The sequence below is a fragment of the Momordica charantia genome, assembly GCF_013281855.1.
Source record: "Momordica charantia cultivar OHB3-1 chromosome 10 unlocalized genomic scaffold, Mcharantia_2.0 BLBB01000010.1, whole genome shotgun sequence".
Lineage (NCBI taxonomy): Eukaryota > Viridiplantae > Streptophyta > Magnoliopsida > Cucurbitales > Cucurbitaceae > Momordica > Momordica charantia.
This window is the reverse complement of record NW_028275158.1, coordinates 614,310-635,014: the sequence shown is the minus strand read 5'-3', so window position 1 is coordinate 635,014 and position 20,705 is coordinate 614,310. Positions and strand designations below refer to the sequence as shown.

At 35.3% G+C, this 20,705-nt stretch overlaps 4 protein-coding genes across 4 annotated transcripts; 3 read left to right on the top strand and 1 right to left on the bottom strand.

The window, feature by feature from the left end:
- The first annotated feature begins 14 nt into the window (after positions 1-14).
- Positions 15-7,071, top strand: LOC111011528 (uncharacterized). Its single transcript, XM_022285329.2, has 16 exons — positions 15-143; positions 646-1,111; positions 1,191-1,313; positions 1,911-2,052; positions 2,159-2,388; positions 2,981-3,039; positions 3,184-3,278; positions 3,565-3,667; positions 3,803-3,897; positions 3,971-4,033; positions 4,309-4,384; positions 4,473-4,581; positions 5,100-5,212; positions 5,337-5,395; positions 6,458-6,566; positions 6,786-7,071. The coding sequence occupies exons 2-16, from the start codon at positions 718-720 to the stop codon at positions 6,918-6,920; spliced, it is 1,905 nt and encodes a 634-aa protein (XP_022141021.1). The 5' UTR covers positions 15-143; positions 646-717; the 3' UTR covers positions 6,921-7,071.
- Positions 7,072-8,083: 1,012 nt separating this feature from the next.
- Positions 8,084-13,737, top strand: PKP-BETA1 (plastidic pyruvate kinase beta subunit 1). Its single transcript, XM_022285297.2, has 12 exons — positions 8,084-8,533; positions 9,030-9,317; positions 9,752-9,917; positions 10,323-10,457; positions 10,612-10,722; positions 10,794-10,882; positions 11,020-11,082; positions 11,212-11,387; positions 11,714-11,816; positions 11,944-12,092; positions 12,605-12,713; positions 13,284-13,737. The coding sequence occupies exons 1-12, from the start codon at positions 8,309-8,311 to the stop codon at positions 13,389-13,391; spliced, it is 1,722 nt and encodes a 573-aa protein (XP_022140989.1). The 5' UTR covers positions 8,084-8,308; the 3' UTR covers positions 13,392-13,737.
- Positions 13,738-14,398: 661 nt separating this feature from the next.
- On the bottom strand, positions 14,399-15,583 carry LOC111011647 (hevamine-A-like). The gene has a single exon (XM_022285499.2). It carries the CDS (start codon positions 15,470-15,472, stop codon positions 14,570-14,572), a length of 903 nt encoding a protein of 300 aa, XP_022141191.1. The 5' UTR covers positions 15,473-15,583; the 3' UTR covers positions 14,399-14,569.
- Positions 15,584-18,595: 3,012 nt separating this feature from the next.
- On the top strand, positions 18,596-20,522 carry LOC111011693 (tRNA dimethylallyltransferase). Its single transcript, XM_022285558.2, has 2 exons — positions 18,596-19,165; positions 20,342-20,522. Exons 1-2 carry the CDS (start codon positions 18,777-18,779, stop codon positions 20,445-20,447), a joined length of 495 nt encoding a protein of 164 aa, XP_022141250.1. The 5' UTR covers positions 18,596-18,776; the 3' UTR covers positions 20,448-20,522.
- The last annotated feature ends 183 nt before the right edge of the window (positions 20,523-20,705 follow it).

The following is a 20,705-nucleotide window of genomic DNA, read 5'->3' as shown; positions in this document are numbered from 1 at the left end:
CTTTTTTTAATAAAATAGAATTCATCGACTGGTTCTGCCTTTTCCAGCTCTCGCTCTTTCGTCATGCGTATGAGCATCTTAAATCTAAGGCCTTCTGATTCGCTTGGGTTCGATTATGTTCAATTCTTCGGTAATTTGAGGAGGTACACTTATTAAACGTTACTTTTTTTTTTTATTTATTATTCAATACATTATTTTCTCTATCTACATATCTACTTGTCGTGAATTTTAGCCTGTCTTGAACTTCAGACGTTTTGCTAATTTTGCCTTCATTGATACTTGGCATCGGTTGGTTTGATCATGCTAAGTAGCAGTGTTTGTTACAGTTGGTTGAGGAGAAAATTGATGAAGTTTGAGTTTGTTTAGTTTTTCTGTCATTGCTTAATAATTTCTAGCTCAATTTTTATTTTCAAACAACCGCCAGTGTCTGAATCAGTCTCCGCGGAGCTTTATTAGGGGACAGATGACCTACTCTCAACATTGTTTGTTGAAAAACTAGTACAATATGAAATGTCTTAGGCTGCATGATTGAAGCGATAACTTGGAAAAATGGTGTTTACAGTTTCTGGCTCAACTTTGTTTATGTGACATAATCCTTAATTTATTCTTTTAACTTTACTACTTTGCTTAACTATCCATGTGCAGTAATATTTGTGCTCAAAGGAAGCTCACGCGTGTTAGTGTAGCCTAAGGTCCGGAATATTGAAAATCTGGTCCATGATGGAGAATATGCAGTATGCCGAGGAGCTTGTGAGGGAGTTCCTTGTGTTTAGGGGGTTTACAAGTACTCTTCAAGCTTATGAGAGTGAGCTGAGCACAGATATCGGAAAAGGGTTTCAAGTGGATAAGATTTTAGATTTAATATTCTCAATATATATTCCTAAATTTGAGGCAGAAAAGTTGGTGGGGCTGCTAGTTTTTTTCAAGCAATGCCTTGCTTCTTCATCTGACAATACACTTCTTTCAACCATGTCAAAATTGGAGGTTTCCATCCTTCGTTACTATATGGTATATGCCATACAATCTGGAAGGCCAGACAAAGTTTTGGAGTTTCTTAAAATAAATGGCAACGATCTACTGCAGAGGACTAGAGATTGGACTCCATGGTTTGGTGGGTAAAAAAATTCTGTTACTGAGTTTTAATAAACTAATTTCTTCTCTATTTATATGAGTGGGGGGACATTTTGCAGCCGTGCCATACTTAAAGAATCCAAAGTTTGATCCCAACTTTCATGTCTATTTTACAAAGGAGTGGTATGAAGCGCTACATGTTTCTGTAAGGAATTTCTTCAGCGAAGTCTTCAATGGTACTCATATCCTGCATATAAGTGTTGTAATGTTTGATGGTTTTGATATTGTAGCTTACTTGACTGCTTGGCATATTTCTCTAGCAGTCAGATTTATTTTAATCTCATGGAAACCATGTCATTCAGAGTGAATGCATATTATATTCCATTCGTACCTTTAGATCATTACCTTTTCCTTCTGTGGCTAGGACTAGGACTAGGAGAGTATGCCTTTGCATTCTGTTTCTACCGAAATTTTTTTTGGAGTAAAAATGTAAAATGGGGTTGTAACTATGGTTCTCTTTTGTTTTTTTTTTCTCCATGGAAGCGATGTTTCTAATCTTAGAAAACTGTGGTTTATACAATAAAACAATGGAGAGTTTTTTGTTGCTTTTATGTGTACCACAAAAATATAAGTTATCATAATAACTACAAAAATAAGTAGAAATCAAATAATAGGACATGTTATTAGGGAAATATTTCTCTCAAAATTTGTTCTTGTTTCTTTCTTCATATTTTTCACTCGTTGCCCCCTCCAAATGTAGACTCTTCATGCATAGCAACAATATATTTGATATCATGGGCATTAGGTCAGTTCAGAGAATTTTTTCTTAACAAAACCACGCATTCCTGCCCTACTAAAGCTCAGTTCAGAGAAGAATACAGTTAATCATCTTAAAAGAGATATCAAGCAGCTAAATCTTAAATTAGCACAACTTCAGGCTTTGTTAGAGGAGAAAGAGGCTCATCTGTGCCACTTTAGAGGGTAAGGTTAATTCCTTTGTTTGAAAGGATATAATAAGTTCAATTTTTGAAAGATATCATTTGTAACCACTCACTATAACTAGTGCTTAACCTCTCATTGATGCCAGCTTAATGAGCAGTTCTTCAAGTATGGTGCACGACGAGAATGTTCCTTCATCAAGTGATGCCCAGGAGACTTGTGCCTCTCCAGCTACACAAGTTGGGGAACCACGACTGGCTCGAGATGGGGTTTTAGCAGGGTCTACTGCTTCAAATGAAAACTCAAATTCTTCATTAACTCCTTGCAGCGGAGATGTTGGTGATCCTAGTCATAGTTGTGATGATGGTCGTGAAATGGGTCAGTAGCCCTATTTTAAAGTACTTAATTTCTTCTGTTGATAAAGTTCTTTTTTTGACAATTTGGTAAATTATTAGTACCAAAAAAGAAATGCTGACTGCACATTCTTATTATAGAAGGAAAGATTCTGTTTTAAGCCATCAAGGGATGACAAAATCTAGCAGGGCTCACCCCAAGTGCCCAAACAACCCCCCACCTCAACTCCATCTCCAACCCTGAAAATACTAACTACTTTCATAAAATTAATTATTTAAACTCCCAAATAATGAAATATTAATTTCTTAATTTGTGACATAAAATTTATATTTTAGATATTTGATTACATTTATTAATTATTATCCTATTCCGGAAGCAATGAAATTTTCATTTTAGTGCCAGTTAAAACTTTTATTTATCGAAGAAGAAACTGTGGAACTTATATGTCATGTTTTATTCCTTCCATTTTCTGTATGAAATAGAAAAAAATAACCCTGTAACCATCAGTTTTATTATAAGTTAATGTAGGATTTGCCATCTTCATAATATATCAGCAATCTTTCCCCTTCTTTTCTTTTCCTAAAGAGGTGTGACATTTGTGTGCATAACGTGCCAGAGAATAGCGGAGAAGTGCATGTACAAGAAGAATTTCCTGAAGTGAAAGTAGAATTTCAGGTAATACTGCTAGTAGCATTAAGATTAAGTTTAACGTATAATTATTACCTCTACATTTATGTTTATTACATTTCTCGTGATTGGATATTTCTCTAGCTCTCCATACAACGGAGTTGTGTAATTTTCATATTACCTTGTAAATAGGAGACATTTTTGGGCCACACAAGTCCAATCAGTCGTTGCCGTTTCTCTGCATCTGGAACCAATGTAGCAAGTGCTTCTTTGGATGGAACAGTCAGGTATAATACTCAAGGTATTTGAGATGCAAAACAGAAGGTGATACTATGGCAATAGGTTGATAGTTAAGTCATCTCGTTTCTTTTCATGTAAATTTCAAGGGTTCCTTCCATATAATTTTTGGTGACTTCTGAAAAATTTTCCTTGAACTGAGGACGCCTGTTAAAAATTTAAATGAAGTCTAGATGACTCTTGGTTTTTTATTTACACCTTTACCCCACCCCACCCTCTCTTCTTTGCTGTTGGTTTTCTAATTCATTATCTTTTGATCCAATACATGTAAAATAGGATATGGACATACGACTCATCCACTCCATCATCTAGAAATGCAACAATTTACTGTGGAGCAGAGATTATGTCACTCGATTGGGAGTGTAAATCTGATCGCCTAGTAAGTGTATATGGAAGCTTTCATTACATAGTGAACGCATATCTGATATCTGGTTCCTACATTAAAAGAAATGCATCTATAGTTTTGTGAAGAGTTCAATTAACCGGAAACTCTTGCATTTTTTTTTGGCAAAAGCTTCTAATTGGTACTGCTGATGCGGGCATTAAAGCATGGAATGTTGATGCTAAGAGAGTTGTGTGTGATCTCAACACGACTGATATGTTCCCTAGGTCCTTTCAGTTAATACTCTTTACAATTTAATTCTTCCTTTTCTAAGCTTTCTCACAGTTTATTCTGTTGCAGTGTGTTGGATATCAAGTGCAGTCCTGTTGAATCTATTTTCGTGTCTGCAGCAGCATCTAGAGGGTATTATTTTTCTCGTAATTTCATAATCTTTCATGTGCTTTGTATTAAAAACTAAAACTGGCTTCCACTTTGACATTGACGATGCCTCGCATTTGTTGTATTTCTATGCATGGTTGTCTAGATTATTTTCAGGGCGTTGTTTCCCACTGTAAGCTTTATTTCTAAGATTATTCATGCATTTCTTTTTGTAACTTGTAAATGAGTCTAGGTTTGTTCCTTTTCTATTTTTGAGGAAAACAATGCAAGAGATTCTCAGGAATCCATTGTCTTTGTAGGCATGGTTCAAGTTATGTGGATAGTATGGGGTTTGCTTCCTTAACAGTATGGAACATGAGAACATGGAAGGCACTGGTATGTAAATGCTTGCTGTTGGAACTTAAGTTTTCTTTAGTTTCCAGTTGTTATTTGATGCCTTGACTATCGTTTGGTTTCTATGAAGTCAGTCCTTCCTCTTGGTAAGGATCCACCTGCAATCACTTCAATTTGCTTCAATCATAACGGAAAGATTTTAGCGGCAGCTGCTACTGATGGAATGATTCACATGTTTGGTATCCTTCCAATACCATTTTAAGGGCCTAAGTTTTCTTGCAAGGCTATATGGGTAGTGTAACAGATGGTTACAATCACGGGTTTTTTAAGATTATTATAATTACATTTTTTTGTTAATTGCATGCAAAAAGCTAGGAATGATTTTTCTGTACTAAGAATGAAATACATTGAATCTTGGAGTTCTTATATGTGCTTAGCTGTAACGTGATCCAATTGTCCAGTAAAATGATGGATCCCCCCTGGAAATCCAGCTACAACACAAGTTTACCACTCCTATATGCAGCTAGATTCATGCTCAGAAAAATTCACATGGACGAGTGTGAAAATTTGCTAGTTTCTACCTTTTTGACTGGATAGACAAGTGGGGAAGGGATCATGCAAATCCTGGATTTGAACCATAAATGGGTGAATAAGACCTTAGTGGTTTGTGCAACTTTGGCAGTCCTACAAGGAGTGATATGCATTCACTTATTTGAACGATACGTTTTCACAATTCTGGACCTTAACTAGGTAAAAGACATGTCTGCTTGTCTACAAATTACAGGGTGGCCTGCACATGATTCTGCCATAAACTCGATTCTTTTTGGGCCAGATGAAACTAGCATGTTTACCTTAGGGTCAGATGGGAAGGCAAGTTGTTTTCTCTATTCATTTTTCTGGATTGAAGTTGTGTTAATGCATGTATAAGCTTTCTTTTGATCTTTTAACTCGTATTGAAATTGAATTGTAAGATGATACGTATTTCTGTGGTCAGATATTTGAATGGAGCTTGCATAATCAAGGTCAAGTTCTGTGGTCAAGAAATAATAGCAGGTATTTGCATGTAATACTCTATAAGAGGGTCTTAATCATAATAATATTAGTAATTGTTAATAATTATCACTTCTTGTTTGAACTACTACGAATTTTCTTTGGATCATACGAATAATTTTTTTATGGGAAATATTTTGCATTGGTGACAAAGATTTACCAAAGCAAAGGGGAGTAAGACATCTCTCAACCTCAGCCCTCGGCCCTTGGAGTTACAAAAAAGTCTTTCAATTGGCACTAATAAGAAAAAAAAAGAATTATTTGAGAAATTCCTTCTGAGGGGAAACCATGTGGAAGTCACAAAATGAGAAGTATAGGAATGTTCTATTCTACTGGCTCTCTATAGTTGGGACGGTAATGTCGTATCATGCTTTCAGGAATGGGGATATCTTCACTAGTTTAGAAGGGTTGTAAAGTATGATCTCGAGAACTGCTTTCTCATTATATGAACTTGTATATCTAACTAGTGATTATGAAAATGTTACTATATGATGATTCTTGGTTTTCTCACGTTTGTTGTATACTTTTGATACGCCACTTTCTCTCTCTCTCTCTGAGACCCACATTTATAGCTTCTTTTCTACACTACTATAAGGGTTTTCTTGATGATCATTGCACGTTTCTGCAGTCATGATGTGTGCTCATGAATGTGAAGAAGAAAATTTTACCCAGTAGACAAATGGGTCGATTTTGTGTTTGGAATGCATGATAATGTTGAAAATAGCTAGTGAATGTCAATCTGTGTTTTTACCATGTAATGGGATGCTCATCAATATTTTTTAATCTTCTTCGAACAAATTTTTTGGTGCATTTAAATGTATAAATTTACAGTAACTACGTTCCAAATATTATTTGACTACTGTTTAGTTCGGCACTGTTTCCCTTAACAACAGCCTTAACAACAGTCCATATGAAACTATCCATGGTTTTTTTAGTATAACAAATGTGGGGATCGGAGGTCTAGTGAAAGAGCAAGATGTCTTAATCGATGAGCTAAGTTAATGTTTGCTACTATACATGGTTTTTGTTATGTAATTATACTTTTTTTTTTCTTTTCTGAAACAGATTTTGTGATCCCGAGAGCTCTCTATCTTTGAGACATGAAATGGCTTTGGATGCTAATGGAAAGAGGCTCTTGGCAACATCAAGTTCAGTGAGAGCACCCATATACCAGGTTCGCTACCTTCCTCCATTCCTTTCATCTCGCATTCAATAGCCTGTAAACGCCCATGATGCTACTGTAAAGGTTACTGTGAAAGATTTACGAGTACAAAGCTAACTGATAGCGTGGCTGCAGGCTAATAATCTGATTGAAGTGAGCTCTGCATCCTAAAAATCTGTTTTGTTCCTGGCCTGATTGAATTCCTTCTTTGTTCTTCTTCGGTTTGCTTAGGTGGGGGGTCGAATAGGTGGATTGAAAACTCTTCCACACACCGCAGCGATAACTACGGTGGATTGGCACCCAACTTCGCCCGTGTTCTTGACTGGATCTGCCGATCACTCAGTTCGAGTTACTTCTATTTCTTGAAGACAGTTTGTGTTTTTTGTGGTCTTGAATCTTGATTGCTTGGAGGTTTGTGAGTAATTCTCATGTTGTTCTGTGCATGATTCAATCTTAAACGAGCTCAATGCTGTCTCCTTATATTTATTTTCATTTAATTCATTTTTTTAGGGGGAAAGTTTGGAGTGGTGTATTATTTTTTGAAAGGGTTTATTTTGTATCTTTTTAATTTTAATTTGTTTTCATGAATTTTGACGTTTAAATTTTCCAACCAAATGATGTTTTGGCTTTGTTAATTAGTTTAATTCGTTTAGGTTGGACTTTAAACATGTATAATCAACACAATTAACATCGTTAGTTACTTTTTTTCTAGATTTAAACTTATGACTCTTGCTCTTGACGCCTTGAAAATTTAGAAAAATTACAGGTAATTTCATAAATTCCATAAATTTATTTCAAAATTATTTCAAAATTACTAGCTCGTATAAGATAATTCCATAAATTTTATTACTCTTTTTGAAAACTAATTATTTCACCAATAGAAACGTTAAGTTCTTAAATTAATTTGCGATGTTGATTGATGGTTGAAAATTATTTCAAAATTATTTTTAGATGAATTAACACTAGGAGTACTAATTATATAAAAATAGCACAAAAGTAGCAGCAAATGGTATATCTAGATTAGGTAAACTAATTATTACATCAGTAAACCATTCCAAGTTAGATTAGGTAAACTAATTATTACATCAGTAAACCATTCCAAGTCAAACGGTAAACAATCAAGCATAAATTATTTATTAATTAAATTATGATTTTCAAGGTATGATCTATAGTCATTACAGTCTTTAATTATATTTATATTTAAAATAATCAATCCAGTTTATTATCAATAAACGACCTACTTTCAAATGATAAGCATGTGCTTAAAAAAAACAATTATAAAAATTAAATATAAATTCTGAATTCGATGAAATCTTTTAGTTAGGCCCAAATGAGCATGTGTTGGGCCTCTGAAAAAAGTCCTAAAAGGAATCGCAAAAGGGTTCAGGGTCAGGCCCAAATGACGGCCCATCCAATTGACAAATTGTGGAATGTAGCACATTTTTCACGGAGGGCGAGTTGACTGCACGCGCTGACAATTGGCTTGGCCCCGTATTGTTTATTTGTATTTGTTGATTGTTAAAGACTTCAAGAGCAAAATCGCCGCTTCGCACGAAGCTCAACCGCGCTACTCTACTAACTTCCCATTTCTTCGATACAACCGAAGCTCTCCCTCATACATTGGAATCTCCGCCGGACTATAGCGGCGAATTTTTCTACGTTCGTTTCATCGAGCGTTTCTCCGTTCGTTAAATCTCTCCTTGGGAGCTTTCTCGTTTAGCCTCTCTCTCTCTGTGTTTGCTTCTGTTAGTAAAATGTCTCAGGTGGTGGCTACAAGGTCGATTTGCAGCACATTCCTGTGCCCTAGCTCGGGATCTGTGCAGGACCGGGCGGACAAGGCTCGGTCTTTTGGTTTTGGCTCGAAAGTGCTGGCGCACGAGAAGAAGAGTTGGAACTTTGTTTCCAGGAGAAGTCTAGTCACAGCGAAAAGAGCTGCTCAAGCTGCAGTTGTTCCAGTATCACCTGAGGATGTTCAGAAGGTTTGTGATCTTTTGAGCTGTTAACTTTTTTAGGAAAATGCTTTTATTTGCTTGTTACGAAAAGATTGAGAAAACAAGGGGAGCTGGAGTCATGGAATTCGAATATCTGTAAGAATTAAGGAGCTGTATGACAGGCACGTAGCATTCAGGGAGCTAAATGGTGTATTTTATTATATTGCTTCAAGCTGTACGGATACATAATTGGGTATAATTCCTGCATTTGGATGCGTAGAGTTTTGTACGGCTGGAAATTCAGAATGCATATTGCTGTTGCTGAGAAAGTAAATCATCAGAAAATGAGATTTTCCCCTTATATATAGTAATATAACATGAATTAACATATATATATGAATGGTTGCCGAGAATCCTCTTCTAGTTTTCTTATTTTGTTTACCAATGGAAATGGATACTGTGTAGTCTTCATTGGCTGTAAATGCTAGTGATTAGTGAATTTAAAATTTCTCGTCTTAATATGTTTCTAAATCTTGCTTATCAGGCAGATGAGCAATTTGAACATTTACGAGCAGTTCAACAACTTGGTGATACACCGGTTGGAATGTGGTCCAAACCAACAGTTAGACGTAAGACAAAGATTGTGTGCACGATTGGTCCTTCGACTAACACGAAGGAAATGATTTGGAAACTGGCCGAGGCTGGAATGAATGTTGCTCGATTGAATATGTCTCATGGAGACCATGCATCTCATCAGAAAGTTATAGATTTAGTCAGAGAATACAATGCGCAATCACAAGACAACTGCATTGCGATCATGCTCGACACCAAGGCAAGTTCATTTTCATATTTTCATATGTTCTGTACTTTCATTAACCTAGCAACAAATGTTTTTCAATGTAACAAGTTCAATTTTCCTGGAATTTACAAATATTGTATTATCCATCTTTACTCTGCCAGAGGATAAGGATGCACCACCAAGGTTAAAAGAATCTTCTAAAAACAAGTCTACAGTTTCAACTTTACAATGCATTTTGTTTGTTGACTGCTGAAATGCTAATGTCATACATACCCTTTTGTTTTATTCACATTTTTGTCTCTTTTAAGCCTTGATTTTTTCCTTGTGCTGAATATTGACAAACGGTAGACCGATTCATTATGTAACCAATTACGTTTTCTAATTTTTTTTTTGTTTTTTTGGTAAATTTGGTATAACCATTACGTCATTCAGGGTTTTTCTTTTTAATCATGTATTTCATTTTGCAGGGTCCTGAGGTTAGGAGTGGTGACCTACCACAACCAATATTGTTAGAGACTGGACAGGAATTCACATTTTCCATACGGAGAGGTGTTAGTACTCCAGATTCTGTCAGCGTAAACTATGACGATTTTGTTAATGATGTAGAAGTTGGGGACATGCTTCTTGTTGATGGTATGCCGCATTCTTTTATTTGATTCTCCTTTCTGTGTGTATATATCCTAATGATTAAAATCTTAGTTTACATTCCATGCGGTGAAAAGTCTTGGCATTGTAGCATATGATTTTTGACGTTGTAGTATTATCTTGATATACTTATGTGGCTTCATTTTTCTTTTGGGGACATGTTAATTTCATTTAATGACTGTATAAAGATACCCTTATATTTGTATTTTAATGCTAATTTCACTTTTTTTTTTCTTTCTCATACGTTGTAAACTATCCTTACTATTTTAAATGAAATTTTCATTTTACATCTTAAGATTATTACTACTTGAAATTTATATCAAGAAGAGATAAAGCTTTTTTGTCATCATCTCATGCATTGCAGCAACATTGACTCTTGAAATCTTGTTATAGGTGGAATGATGTCATTGATGGTGAAGTCTAAGACAGAGGATTCGGTGAAGTGTGAAGTTGTTGATGGAGGAGAGCTCAAGTCCAGACGACATTTAAATGTTCGAGGGAAAAGTGCAACACTGCCTTCCATTACTGGTTCGATTTTGAATTAGCATTTCCTACAAATTTCACTTTTTATTGAAGTTTCCTTTTTAGTAGTGGACAACGTGGGTGTTCTGGATTTTTTTTTTTTAATATTTTTCTGCTGTGACCCAACAAATATGTTGTACTGCTTTATGTATTTTTGCAGAGAAGGACTGGGATGACATAAAATTTGGAGTTGACAACAAAGTTGATTTTTATGCCGTCTCTTTCGTTAAAGATGCACAAGTGGTTCATGAGTTGAAGAATTATCTTAAAAGTAAACAACTGCATATCTATGTTGTGTTTATAAAGTCGATTTGGATGCTAATAAATTGTCTGACTCTGCAGGCTGTGATGCTGACATTCATATAATTGTAAAAATAGAAAGCGCAGACTCCATACCAAATTTGCATTCAATTATTACAGCATCTGATGGGGTAATTATTAGATTTCTTTACAGAATCGGACTGGATCTTCATGAGTTAATGTTGAATTCAGTTCAAGCTTTTTCAATTTGGTTGATACTTTGGGGCTTGATTGCTAATTTAAGGGGCAATCCCTTTTATCATTCTAGGCAATGGTTGCAAGAGGTGATCTTGGTGCGGAACTCCCTATTGAAGAGGTTCCACTTCTGCAGGTAGTTAATGTTTCCCAATGAAAGAGAGGCAGCGGAGATTATTTCCCCTTGTGCCTTTTTTTCACTCTTAGAAGAGATGTTTAGTGTTTTATTCGCCAAACTTCCTAAACATGCTTGATTGAAATGAAGGAGGAGATAATAAACATGTGTCGTGGCATGGGGAAGGCTGTCATTGTGGCAACTAACATGCTTGAGAGTATGATTGTTCATCCAACACCAACCAGAGCAGAAGTATCTGACATTGCTATTGCTGTTAGAGAGGGTGCTGATGCAGTCATGCTTTCTGGAGAAACTGCTCACGGAAAGTGAGTTATTATTTTGAGTTCCTTAGTACATTAGTTAGAACATGTGATTGGCCCATATTTTTGGGGCATATTATATTGTTTTGTGCACTTAGGAATTTTTGGGTCAGATTATGTTGTTTCTTTAGATCTTGCGATGGTTCCCAAGATTAAGTGTTCTACGGTGGGTACAGAATGATATGATTCTGCAAAACAATAATTCATATTGATTAATTGGTTTTTAAAAGCTATAAGGCATGATACGTGCAGATATTGAGCGCATTACGAAATAAAATAGGAATAAATAAGTATGTTCTTGCATTTTGAACACCGACTTTGCCCATTTACAGATTCCCATTAAAAGCTGTGAAAGTAATGCATACAGTTGCTTTACGGACTGAAGCGACCATAGCCGGTGGTCAAATGCCATTGAATCTCGGCCAAACATTCAAGGTTGTTTAAAAATTAGTAATTATTTAATACTTCAGTAGGAACATAATTTTGTGCTCTTTCCACTCTTCTGTTTTTTCATTAGTTCTATTTCTCCATGACATTGACTTGGTTACTTTTCTTTATGTAGAACCATATGAGCGAGATGTTTGCTTATCATGCAACAATGATGTCCAACACTCTTGGAACCTCAATAGTTGTCTTCACTAGAACTGGTTTTATGGCTATCCTCCTTAGCCATTATCGACCATCTGGCACAACATTTGCCTTTACAAACGAGTGAGTTGCTTGTGTACTTGAAAGCCAATCATATATCATGTCACCTAGATACGATTGCATTCAAGATTCTGGTTCTTTTCCTTTTTGTTGTTTTTTATTTTATTGTCTGACAGAACCAAAACTTGTTTTCATCGAACTGCTTTATTATTCTCTAGTCTCCTATTTCTTTCCTCCACATTTATGTGTCAATACTTCATGATCTTGATAGTTCTTTCTATTGTGCTCAAAGTATTGGCATAAGGTGCTCTTATTGATGTAGGCATCACATACAAAGATACAAAAATTCGAGTCCATTATTGATATAAATGTTTGCCATTTCAATATTGGTCCACTGAGTTAATCTGCATCTAGTAGGATCTTATAGAAAAGGCTAGTATCATGGATGAAAATGCTTTCTTCCTGTATGTGGCCAAAGGAGTAATTCATGAGTAGGAAATATAAAATTTAGTCGGGTTCTTGGATTTTAGTTATGATAGTATCACTATCGTTAAATACCCTACTGTGCCATGCAGTAAAACAATACAACAGAGGTTGGCTTTATATCAGGGAGTGTGCCCCATATACATGCAGTTCTCTGATGATGCTGAGAAGACCTTTGCTGATGCCTTATCTCTGCTTCAGGTATGGGTCCTATCTGCAATTTGTTTTCTCTTTTCGCTTCTTTTATCTGGAGGGAACCTTTTTAATGCCTTCTCTGAAATAGTACGAATACTATGTTTCGTTTCCATTTAGCAATGATTTTATTGCATAATATGGCAGGTTATTATAACTTAGAAGGTGCAGGGTTGTAGTTTAAATTATTTATTATTCTTGTCCTCGTGTATTCTCCAGTAATATGGTGATGCATATGGTCATTGTTCACTTAGATGACCATTTAAGAAAGTTTGATCTTCAACTTGGAAATCTTCATGGAAGCTTTTTCAAATTCTATCCCAACAGTTTTACCACATCTCTAACTAATCCCAAAAATACCAATCAGTGGGAAGAACCCCAAATAAGAAAGGTACTAGTAACTTGAGAGACATTGTCCTTGAAATCAAAACTGAGTGGATCTCGACTGAACTTTCCCCTGATATTGCCATCGGCAGATGAAAGAGATGCGATCTCCGTACTATAATTCCACTTGATCTGCACTTAAATTTTCTGGTGAGCATGTACCTTGTTCTGACTCATTAAGTTTGTTGTGTACAGAGGCAAGGAATGGTGAAGGAAGGAGAAGAGGTAGCACTCCTTCAGAGTGGCAGACAACCCATATGGCGGTTCCCATCTACTCACAATATTCAAGTGCGTAAAGTGTAGAGTAGAGACCAAGAAACGTGAGAAATGCTACTTAATTATTCAGCCTTCATTATTTTTGCTATTCTCCCATAAGTATGCGAACCTCTACATTTCCTTATTCTTTGTTTTTTTGTTAATCTACGAGTACGAGTAGAGTATGAGTGTCTATATAAGAAGTATGAGATGCCTTGTTTTTTGTCTTGTGTAGCTAGCTAGCTCTGGTATAATTTTTGGGTTGTGTAGCTCTAATCTTTTATCAATAATTTGCCTGAACTGTGTAGCTTAGCTAGTTGTTAGTTGAAGAACAGCCTCCAACTCTGAACTCACAATTTATTATTTTATGTCATTCAATTCAGGCCTTATCATACTTCCTGATTTGTTTGTCCCGCAACAGAATCCAGTTGATCTTTTGAAATTCTCATCCCTTAAAGAAAAATGCCAGTTTGGTTGAATCGTGCCAATTTTCAAAAGCATGTAAAAATGTTTTTTTCCCTCTCTTTTTAGAGTGCTTAATTAGTATTTCGTTTTAAAATACGACTATCAAAACCAATCTGAACTTGGATACTTGGGACAAATGCTATCAATTGGATGGGAAAACTCATGACTCATGCGTTTGGGCAATCAACTTGGTAATAAAAACTTGTGTCCGCGGCTTAAAAGTTAATAAACAACGTTGATAAATTATTATTGTTACTATGGTTAAACTATAGTTTTTGACCTCCTTGAGCTTTTAAAAGTTTAAAATATGTCATTCAAAATTGCCTTGGTAGAATTAGCTTGAGATTTGCAATTTTGTCCTTGAACTATACCATGGTTTTCGATTTTATCTTTGAATGATATGTTTTTACTCAACAAGAGTGTTCAAATGTGGTTCTGACTTCTGAAATACTTGAAGAGAGTTTGAAATATAACCATCATAATTTGGGGTAGAAAACTTCAATTTTTATGTTGTACATTCATATTATCTCTGACTTTGATTAACAAAGATCTTTTATACGGTTTTCAGAATCTTCTAAAAACAAAACAAGAAACAAATTTAACATAAGATTTATTATATTATCACCTTCATAGGATGATTATTATATATAAAGACAGTACGTGAAAGAAACTAACACAACATAATACAAACAACATAATGCCCCTATGTAATTTATTCGAAGCTCATAGAGAACATCATTATATGTATATATATATATATATCAGACACTTCTGAAAATGGCAGAACTATATCCTGTCTGCTTATCCCAATAACGAGACCACAACATCACTCCTCCATATCTGGGGGACCTCTTTATCTTGGGAAGAATCTGAGAAGTGAGCACATTAGGTGGAATATATCCACTCCCCGCAGCTCCTCGAGCTGCTGGCAAGCCAAGGAAAATCTTCCCTGAGCCCCTCACCGACGACGTCCAACGATTCCATGAGGATATGAGCTTGTTGATGTTGCCGGGTTGGTATTGGCATGGAGGATTGTTGTAGAACTGAACCCAAACGTAGTCGAAAAGGCCTGTGTTGAGGGCTTTGCCAAGAAATCTATCAGGGTATGGACATTGTGGAGCAGCTGATAAGTAAACTCGCTTATTTGGCTTGCTCAACTCCTTTAGGTACCTTGCAAGGTATTGCCAATTCGCAGTCGAGCCAAGCTCGATGTCGAAGTCGATACCGTCCAACACAGCGTCCCCCAATGGTCGAGCGGATGATCGGCCACCAAGGTAGTGGTTGTAGAGATAGGTGGCAAAGTTTTTGGCATCAGTAGGAGATGCAAGGGAGTAGCTTCCAATGCCACCTCCAATGGAGAGGAGAACCTTTATCCCTTTGCTTTGACAGAACTTGATGTTTCGGCTGGCCACCGTGCAACCGCCATTTGCGGGGTTACAATGGCCAGAGAGGTTGATCGACGGGGCACGACCGCTGCCGAACTTGTTGAGGAAAGCAAGCATAACGTACTTGTATCTTCCTGTGGCACATGCTTCTCTTAGGGTTCCTTCAGCGGCGCTTTGGCCCCAGTAAACCGCAATGCCACCCCCGTAGGAGGTCGAAACATGAGCCAGGAGAAGGAGAGATAGAACAGGAACAAGAGTTTGCAAATTACTTGTAGCCATTTTTGCTGAGGTGCTTGATCTCCTTAGCTTTCTTGGTTTGAAGTTTCAAAAGGGGTTTACAACTATTTATAGGGCGCAAAAATGCTCAAGTGTTTGAAGAGTTCTACCATGAAACTGATATAGATAGTTCAGAGATATGTTAGACTATGTTTTTTATGTTATTATTGTAATGTTGCTTATTTTTAAAGTATTCGACAAGGACAGAAGATTCATTAGTTTAATAACTATTTAGGCTTAGAGATAAGAACAGAAGCTTAAAAAATAGAGAGTTGAATTTTAAGCTGTTGACCTCATGAAGATGTTCAGAATTAGTGAAAAGGGATTAAAAAACAGTGGGTTGAATTTTGAATGGTTCAAATACCTTTTACGATGCCCTGACTTTTCTTTTAAGTTATATGTTAGATATCTAATACATGAATTAAATCTGCTCAACCCATTAACTTAAACTTTTGGATTGAAGGGTAGTTTATTCATCCATTATATGGTATCAAAACGTGAAGTTCTGTGTTCGAACCCTTGCATTATTGTTTCTTCCCCATTTATAATGATTTCTACTATCATTCTCATGTAAATTGAATCATTTGAAATAAAATTTAGATGTTTACGAGTAAATAGGTATATCTTCCTACCAACGTACAATTAAAAAAATTGATAATAAGTAGGAGATATCTACTAACCAAATCGAACTCACAACCACTTGATTTGAAATATATAATTTTAAAAGTAATTTAGGTTTATGTCGTGGTTTGTTTCATCTGCATATATGCTTATGATTTGTAAATTATGTTAGTGTAGTTTGAAAGTTGGTTCTGAAACCTAGATTAATGGTAAGATTTCTATAAATGTAGAGAGATTAGCAAACTCATAGGCTAGAATAAGTCAATATCTAAACATATGTGAAATACCTTTGTTTTTTTAAAATCAAATGGAGAATCCATCTCTAGTTACTAGGTGACTTTTTTTTTACTTTGTTGTTAGTCTTTTGGATTTTATAATTTCATGAAATGTATATAATAAAGATGAAAAAAGCTTCGAAGAACAATAAATGTAAAAATATAGATTATCTTACACATGAAAAAAAATCTTTTGAAACACCTACACACAAGAAAAAAAATTTACTATGGGTGAAAATCAATAAAAAAAAAAAAAGGACTGGTATCAAATAGACAAAGCTAGAAGTTTTCTAAAGGATGAGTAAAATTTTGCACAAACATTATATACACATATGTGTGTTCTTTCTCCCTTAAAAATTTAGGAGGGCAAATTAGAGAAAACCGTGAAATTTTAAGTATTTTATATATATTTTTTGAGTTGCTGCAGATTAAAAAAGGGACAATTACTGCCAACGTGAGCATAGCCGATAATTGGCACTTACTCCTCTTTAAAATCGGAGGTTCGAATCCTAATAGCCTCGATATAAATAATATCTCTACCATCAATTAACTTTTCTCAATTTAAAAATTGCTTTAGCCTAGATATCTTTTGGAAGCTTCCCACGTTTAATATGTTATCTGATTTTTTCAACACATCCTAATTCCTAAATAATACTTGTGGCGCACATTAACGATGTACCAATTAGCAAGCAAGCTCTCTTACTTTGGCTTGGCCAACTGATGTTCGACACTTTGAACATGTAATATATATATATATATATAATATAATATCATTATTTAAAATACATTCATCATATTTTATCACATGATAATTTAAATGAAATCTTGTCAGAAAATTTGGGTGCTTGGATATATATTTAAAGACAATCAAAATATATATGATTAGAAAGAAAACATTGCTCTAAAGTTGTTCTGTATTCTCAAGTTGATGAAATTTAAAAACTTTTAAGTTGGGAAGAGGTTTGGATTCTAGTGAGTTTTATGATTTGTATGTAACATATAAAAGTTAAATTTTTTTTTAAGTGTGGCGTCGCAACCTCAACATAAATTTATGATTAGATATTGAATTATTAAAAAAATCTATTTTACGGATCTAGAAAATTATTATCAATTGTAATAGAGAAAATCTATTTTTCTGTATAACTCTCGTCTTAAATCATGTCGCAATACTTGATCGACTCCTCATTCGATTGAATCTTTTCAAGCATAAGGATCGACTCCTCATTTGATTGAATCTTTTCAAACATAAGCTTCTCTTGTGATGTAGAACACCACTTGAACTCCCTTCAATAATGGATGAATTTTCTCTCTAGACTTGGTAGAATTCTCACAAATAAGAATACTTACAGAGAATTGTACTTATCAAATTACATAATAAAAAAAAAAATCCCCTCTACGAATATTAGATCATAAACAACTTTAGATTATTCCTTTCTCGTAATAGATCCTGTGGGAAAAGTGTTACTAATTTATACCGTTAGGCTAGTTCATATATGACTACAGGTCAAACAAAAGCAAAAACAAAATACTTTTTCTTGGTAGGTGTGATTCATTGGACATAAATCCAATTTTATTTCTTACTTGTTAAGTTCTCAGGCTACACAATAAATAAAAAGAAGGGTTGAAATACGAAGCCAACTAAATTTACCACAATTCCAATTAAACCACAAATTCATCAATCCAATTAAACCACAATTTTCACACATCAATTAGTAAAACTTTCTAAAAATTTAAAATTGAATTACCGTTTGAAACATTTAAAGCTCAAATTCAATTAAAAAATACAAACAAATAATTGAATTTCATAAAATAAATTTAATGTTTTTGCCAAACATGTTAATAAATAAAATTATTTTCATAAATCTACCTTATTTATATTTTATAGTAAATGACACATTACAAGTACTCCAAATATAAATATAACCTAACGAGTTGCTCAACACATCATTATTTAATTAACTATTTCGTTATTGGTTTTATATTTTTAAAAACTTTTCTTTACTCACAATTTTTTTTTGATATGTTTTCATTTTTTTTTAAATATACAATTACAAAAGCAGATAGAAAATAAAAAAGATACATAAGTAAGTTTAATCTTTTAACAACAAATGTCTCGAGAAGTCAAAACGAATATAGCTCAAGTGGTTAAGGTAGTTAAAAGGTCATGAGTTCAAATTCCACGTTGTATAAAAAAAAACAAAAACAAATGCCAGGAGAAAACCGATGACGGGCTTTGCCCGTGCCCGCCCCGCTCTTGCTTTCCTTCCCAAGTTTGGTTCTTCTTCTTAGTCCTCGAACCGCCAGTCCAAAGTGCCCTTTTTTTCTCTCTACTTCCTATTCTTAGTAGAGAAATTTGCAATTAAGTTAGAGAATTTGATAAATATACGCATAGATTGATTGTTGATAGGATAATGTCCATCGCCTTCGCTTTTGGCTCTCTTTGTAACAATGTTTTCCCATCTTCTGCTTCAAATTATCCCGAAATTTCACCGATTTGGCGTTCCATTTCCCCTAAACTCCGACAATTCCAAAACCCCATCTCCCATTCCCTGAGGAAAAGCTTTACCCTTGTCTCTTCCAGGTCGTCCGAAGCAGAGGAGCTCTCTGCTCCAGAGGACGAGTGGCTGAGCAAGCTTCCGGAAAAGAAGAAGCCCCTCTACTCTCACAGCTTGCCCTGTATCGAGGCTTGGCTGAAGAGCTTAGGATTTTACCAGAGTAAAGAAGACCGAGCCCTGTGGCTAATCGAGAAGCCTGAATGGCACGCCCAGCTCTCCCTTGATGTCACCGACCTCTATATAAGGTTAGCAATAGGCCTGCCCCTTTTTATGTTGAAGATTTATGTTTCTCAATCTGGGTTTCGCTTCCTTATCGTTTAACTGCATTGTCTGATTAGGGGTTAGTTCATTAATTGAATTGAGATGAATCATTCAATGGTTACATGCCATCTTACTTTCTTAGAGTTCTATTGGAATTTCCTTTTCCCATGATTTCTCTTTGGATTCTTAAAATTGAGTCGAATTCAGGCATGTCATTTTGATTCTGGGGTTGTGTTCATTCAAGCATGCACATAACAACTGCTTGTTTCAGGTTGTTTAGACACAATCCTCTAAGTTCTGGGACAAAAATTGTAATTTAATCTATATTACTATCTTCTAGAGAAAAGAATGATGATATGTAGCAGTTGTCTGTATTGAAACAATGGTCAAGATAAGGCTGGGAAGATGGACAGTGCTAGACTTTTGAGCCTCTGGACTGCTCATAGAGGTGGTTATGTAGATGTTTGAAGCAGGATATTGAGCATGTAAATTTTCTAGGTATTGAGCATGCAATGTATTTGTCCAGAGAAAGGGAGATAGTATGTAATGCAAACTGCAAATGTCGTTTACGATGTTTAAATGAGCATAATGGAGCTGCAATAGAACATTATTCATTCCAGAAAATGAAGGACTTCAGTTTAGTACCTTGTTACATCCAGTTCTACTCATCCTAGTGAATTAGATTTCTTTGCACAGCCTTTTCCATTTGCCAGTTAACTTCCCCAACAGATGACCAATTTCATAATGAAGACTCTAAGGAGAGAATAAAAAGTATGTCAAACAAGGCAGCTGAGGACGAAACACAATCTGGGGCTTTGCTTTTTGTAGCTGTAGATTACGGAATAGAGCAAGGGAATATTGTATAGCATGGCTAATGCTATTTTGATGCTTTATTGGCTTTTAAGCTTTCTTGGATGCTAGGGAACATTTTGATGAATCAAAAGGTTCAGAATAGGGATGAACCTCTCTCAACGTTTTGGAGTGAGAGAGTGGGAGAAAGGCTAGCTAGTCTGTTTCAATCATGGCTTTTCAGTTTGTTAATTTATTTGCCCCCATCATACACGAGCAAACGAAAATTTCCATTTCTATTGTTAGTTTTGGGGTGGAAAGGTCAGACACTGGTTTCAAATTTGATAAGATTCACATGTTTTGTTTTGCAGATATCTGAAGAGTGGACCAGGAAATCTTGAGAAAGACGTTGAGAGGAGATTTAGTTATGCACTAAGCAGAGAAGACATTGAAAATGCTGTTCTTGGAGGTCCTTGAACACGATTCAACACCTACTCAATGTATTGCAATCGTTCCTTTCGGTCAATAAATATAACATTGTTTCTTGATCTATTTCGTTCCCATTCCACATTTGGTAGCAATGAAACCCCCCTTTTTTCTCACATGCGATCGTTTTACAACCCAAAAACTAAAAGTGATTACACAAACTTATGTTTCTGAAGTGTTAGAACCAGTACTGGTTAGATCTGAAACTTCGTAGTGTTTTTTTTTGGGGGGGGTATTCATGGCTGTACT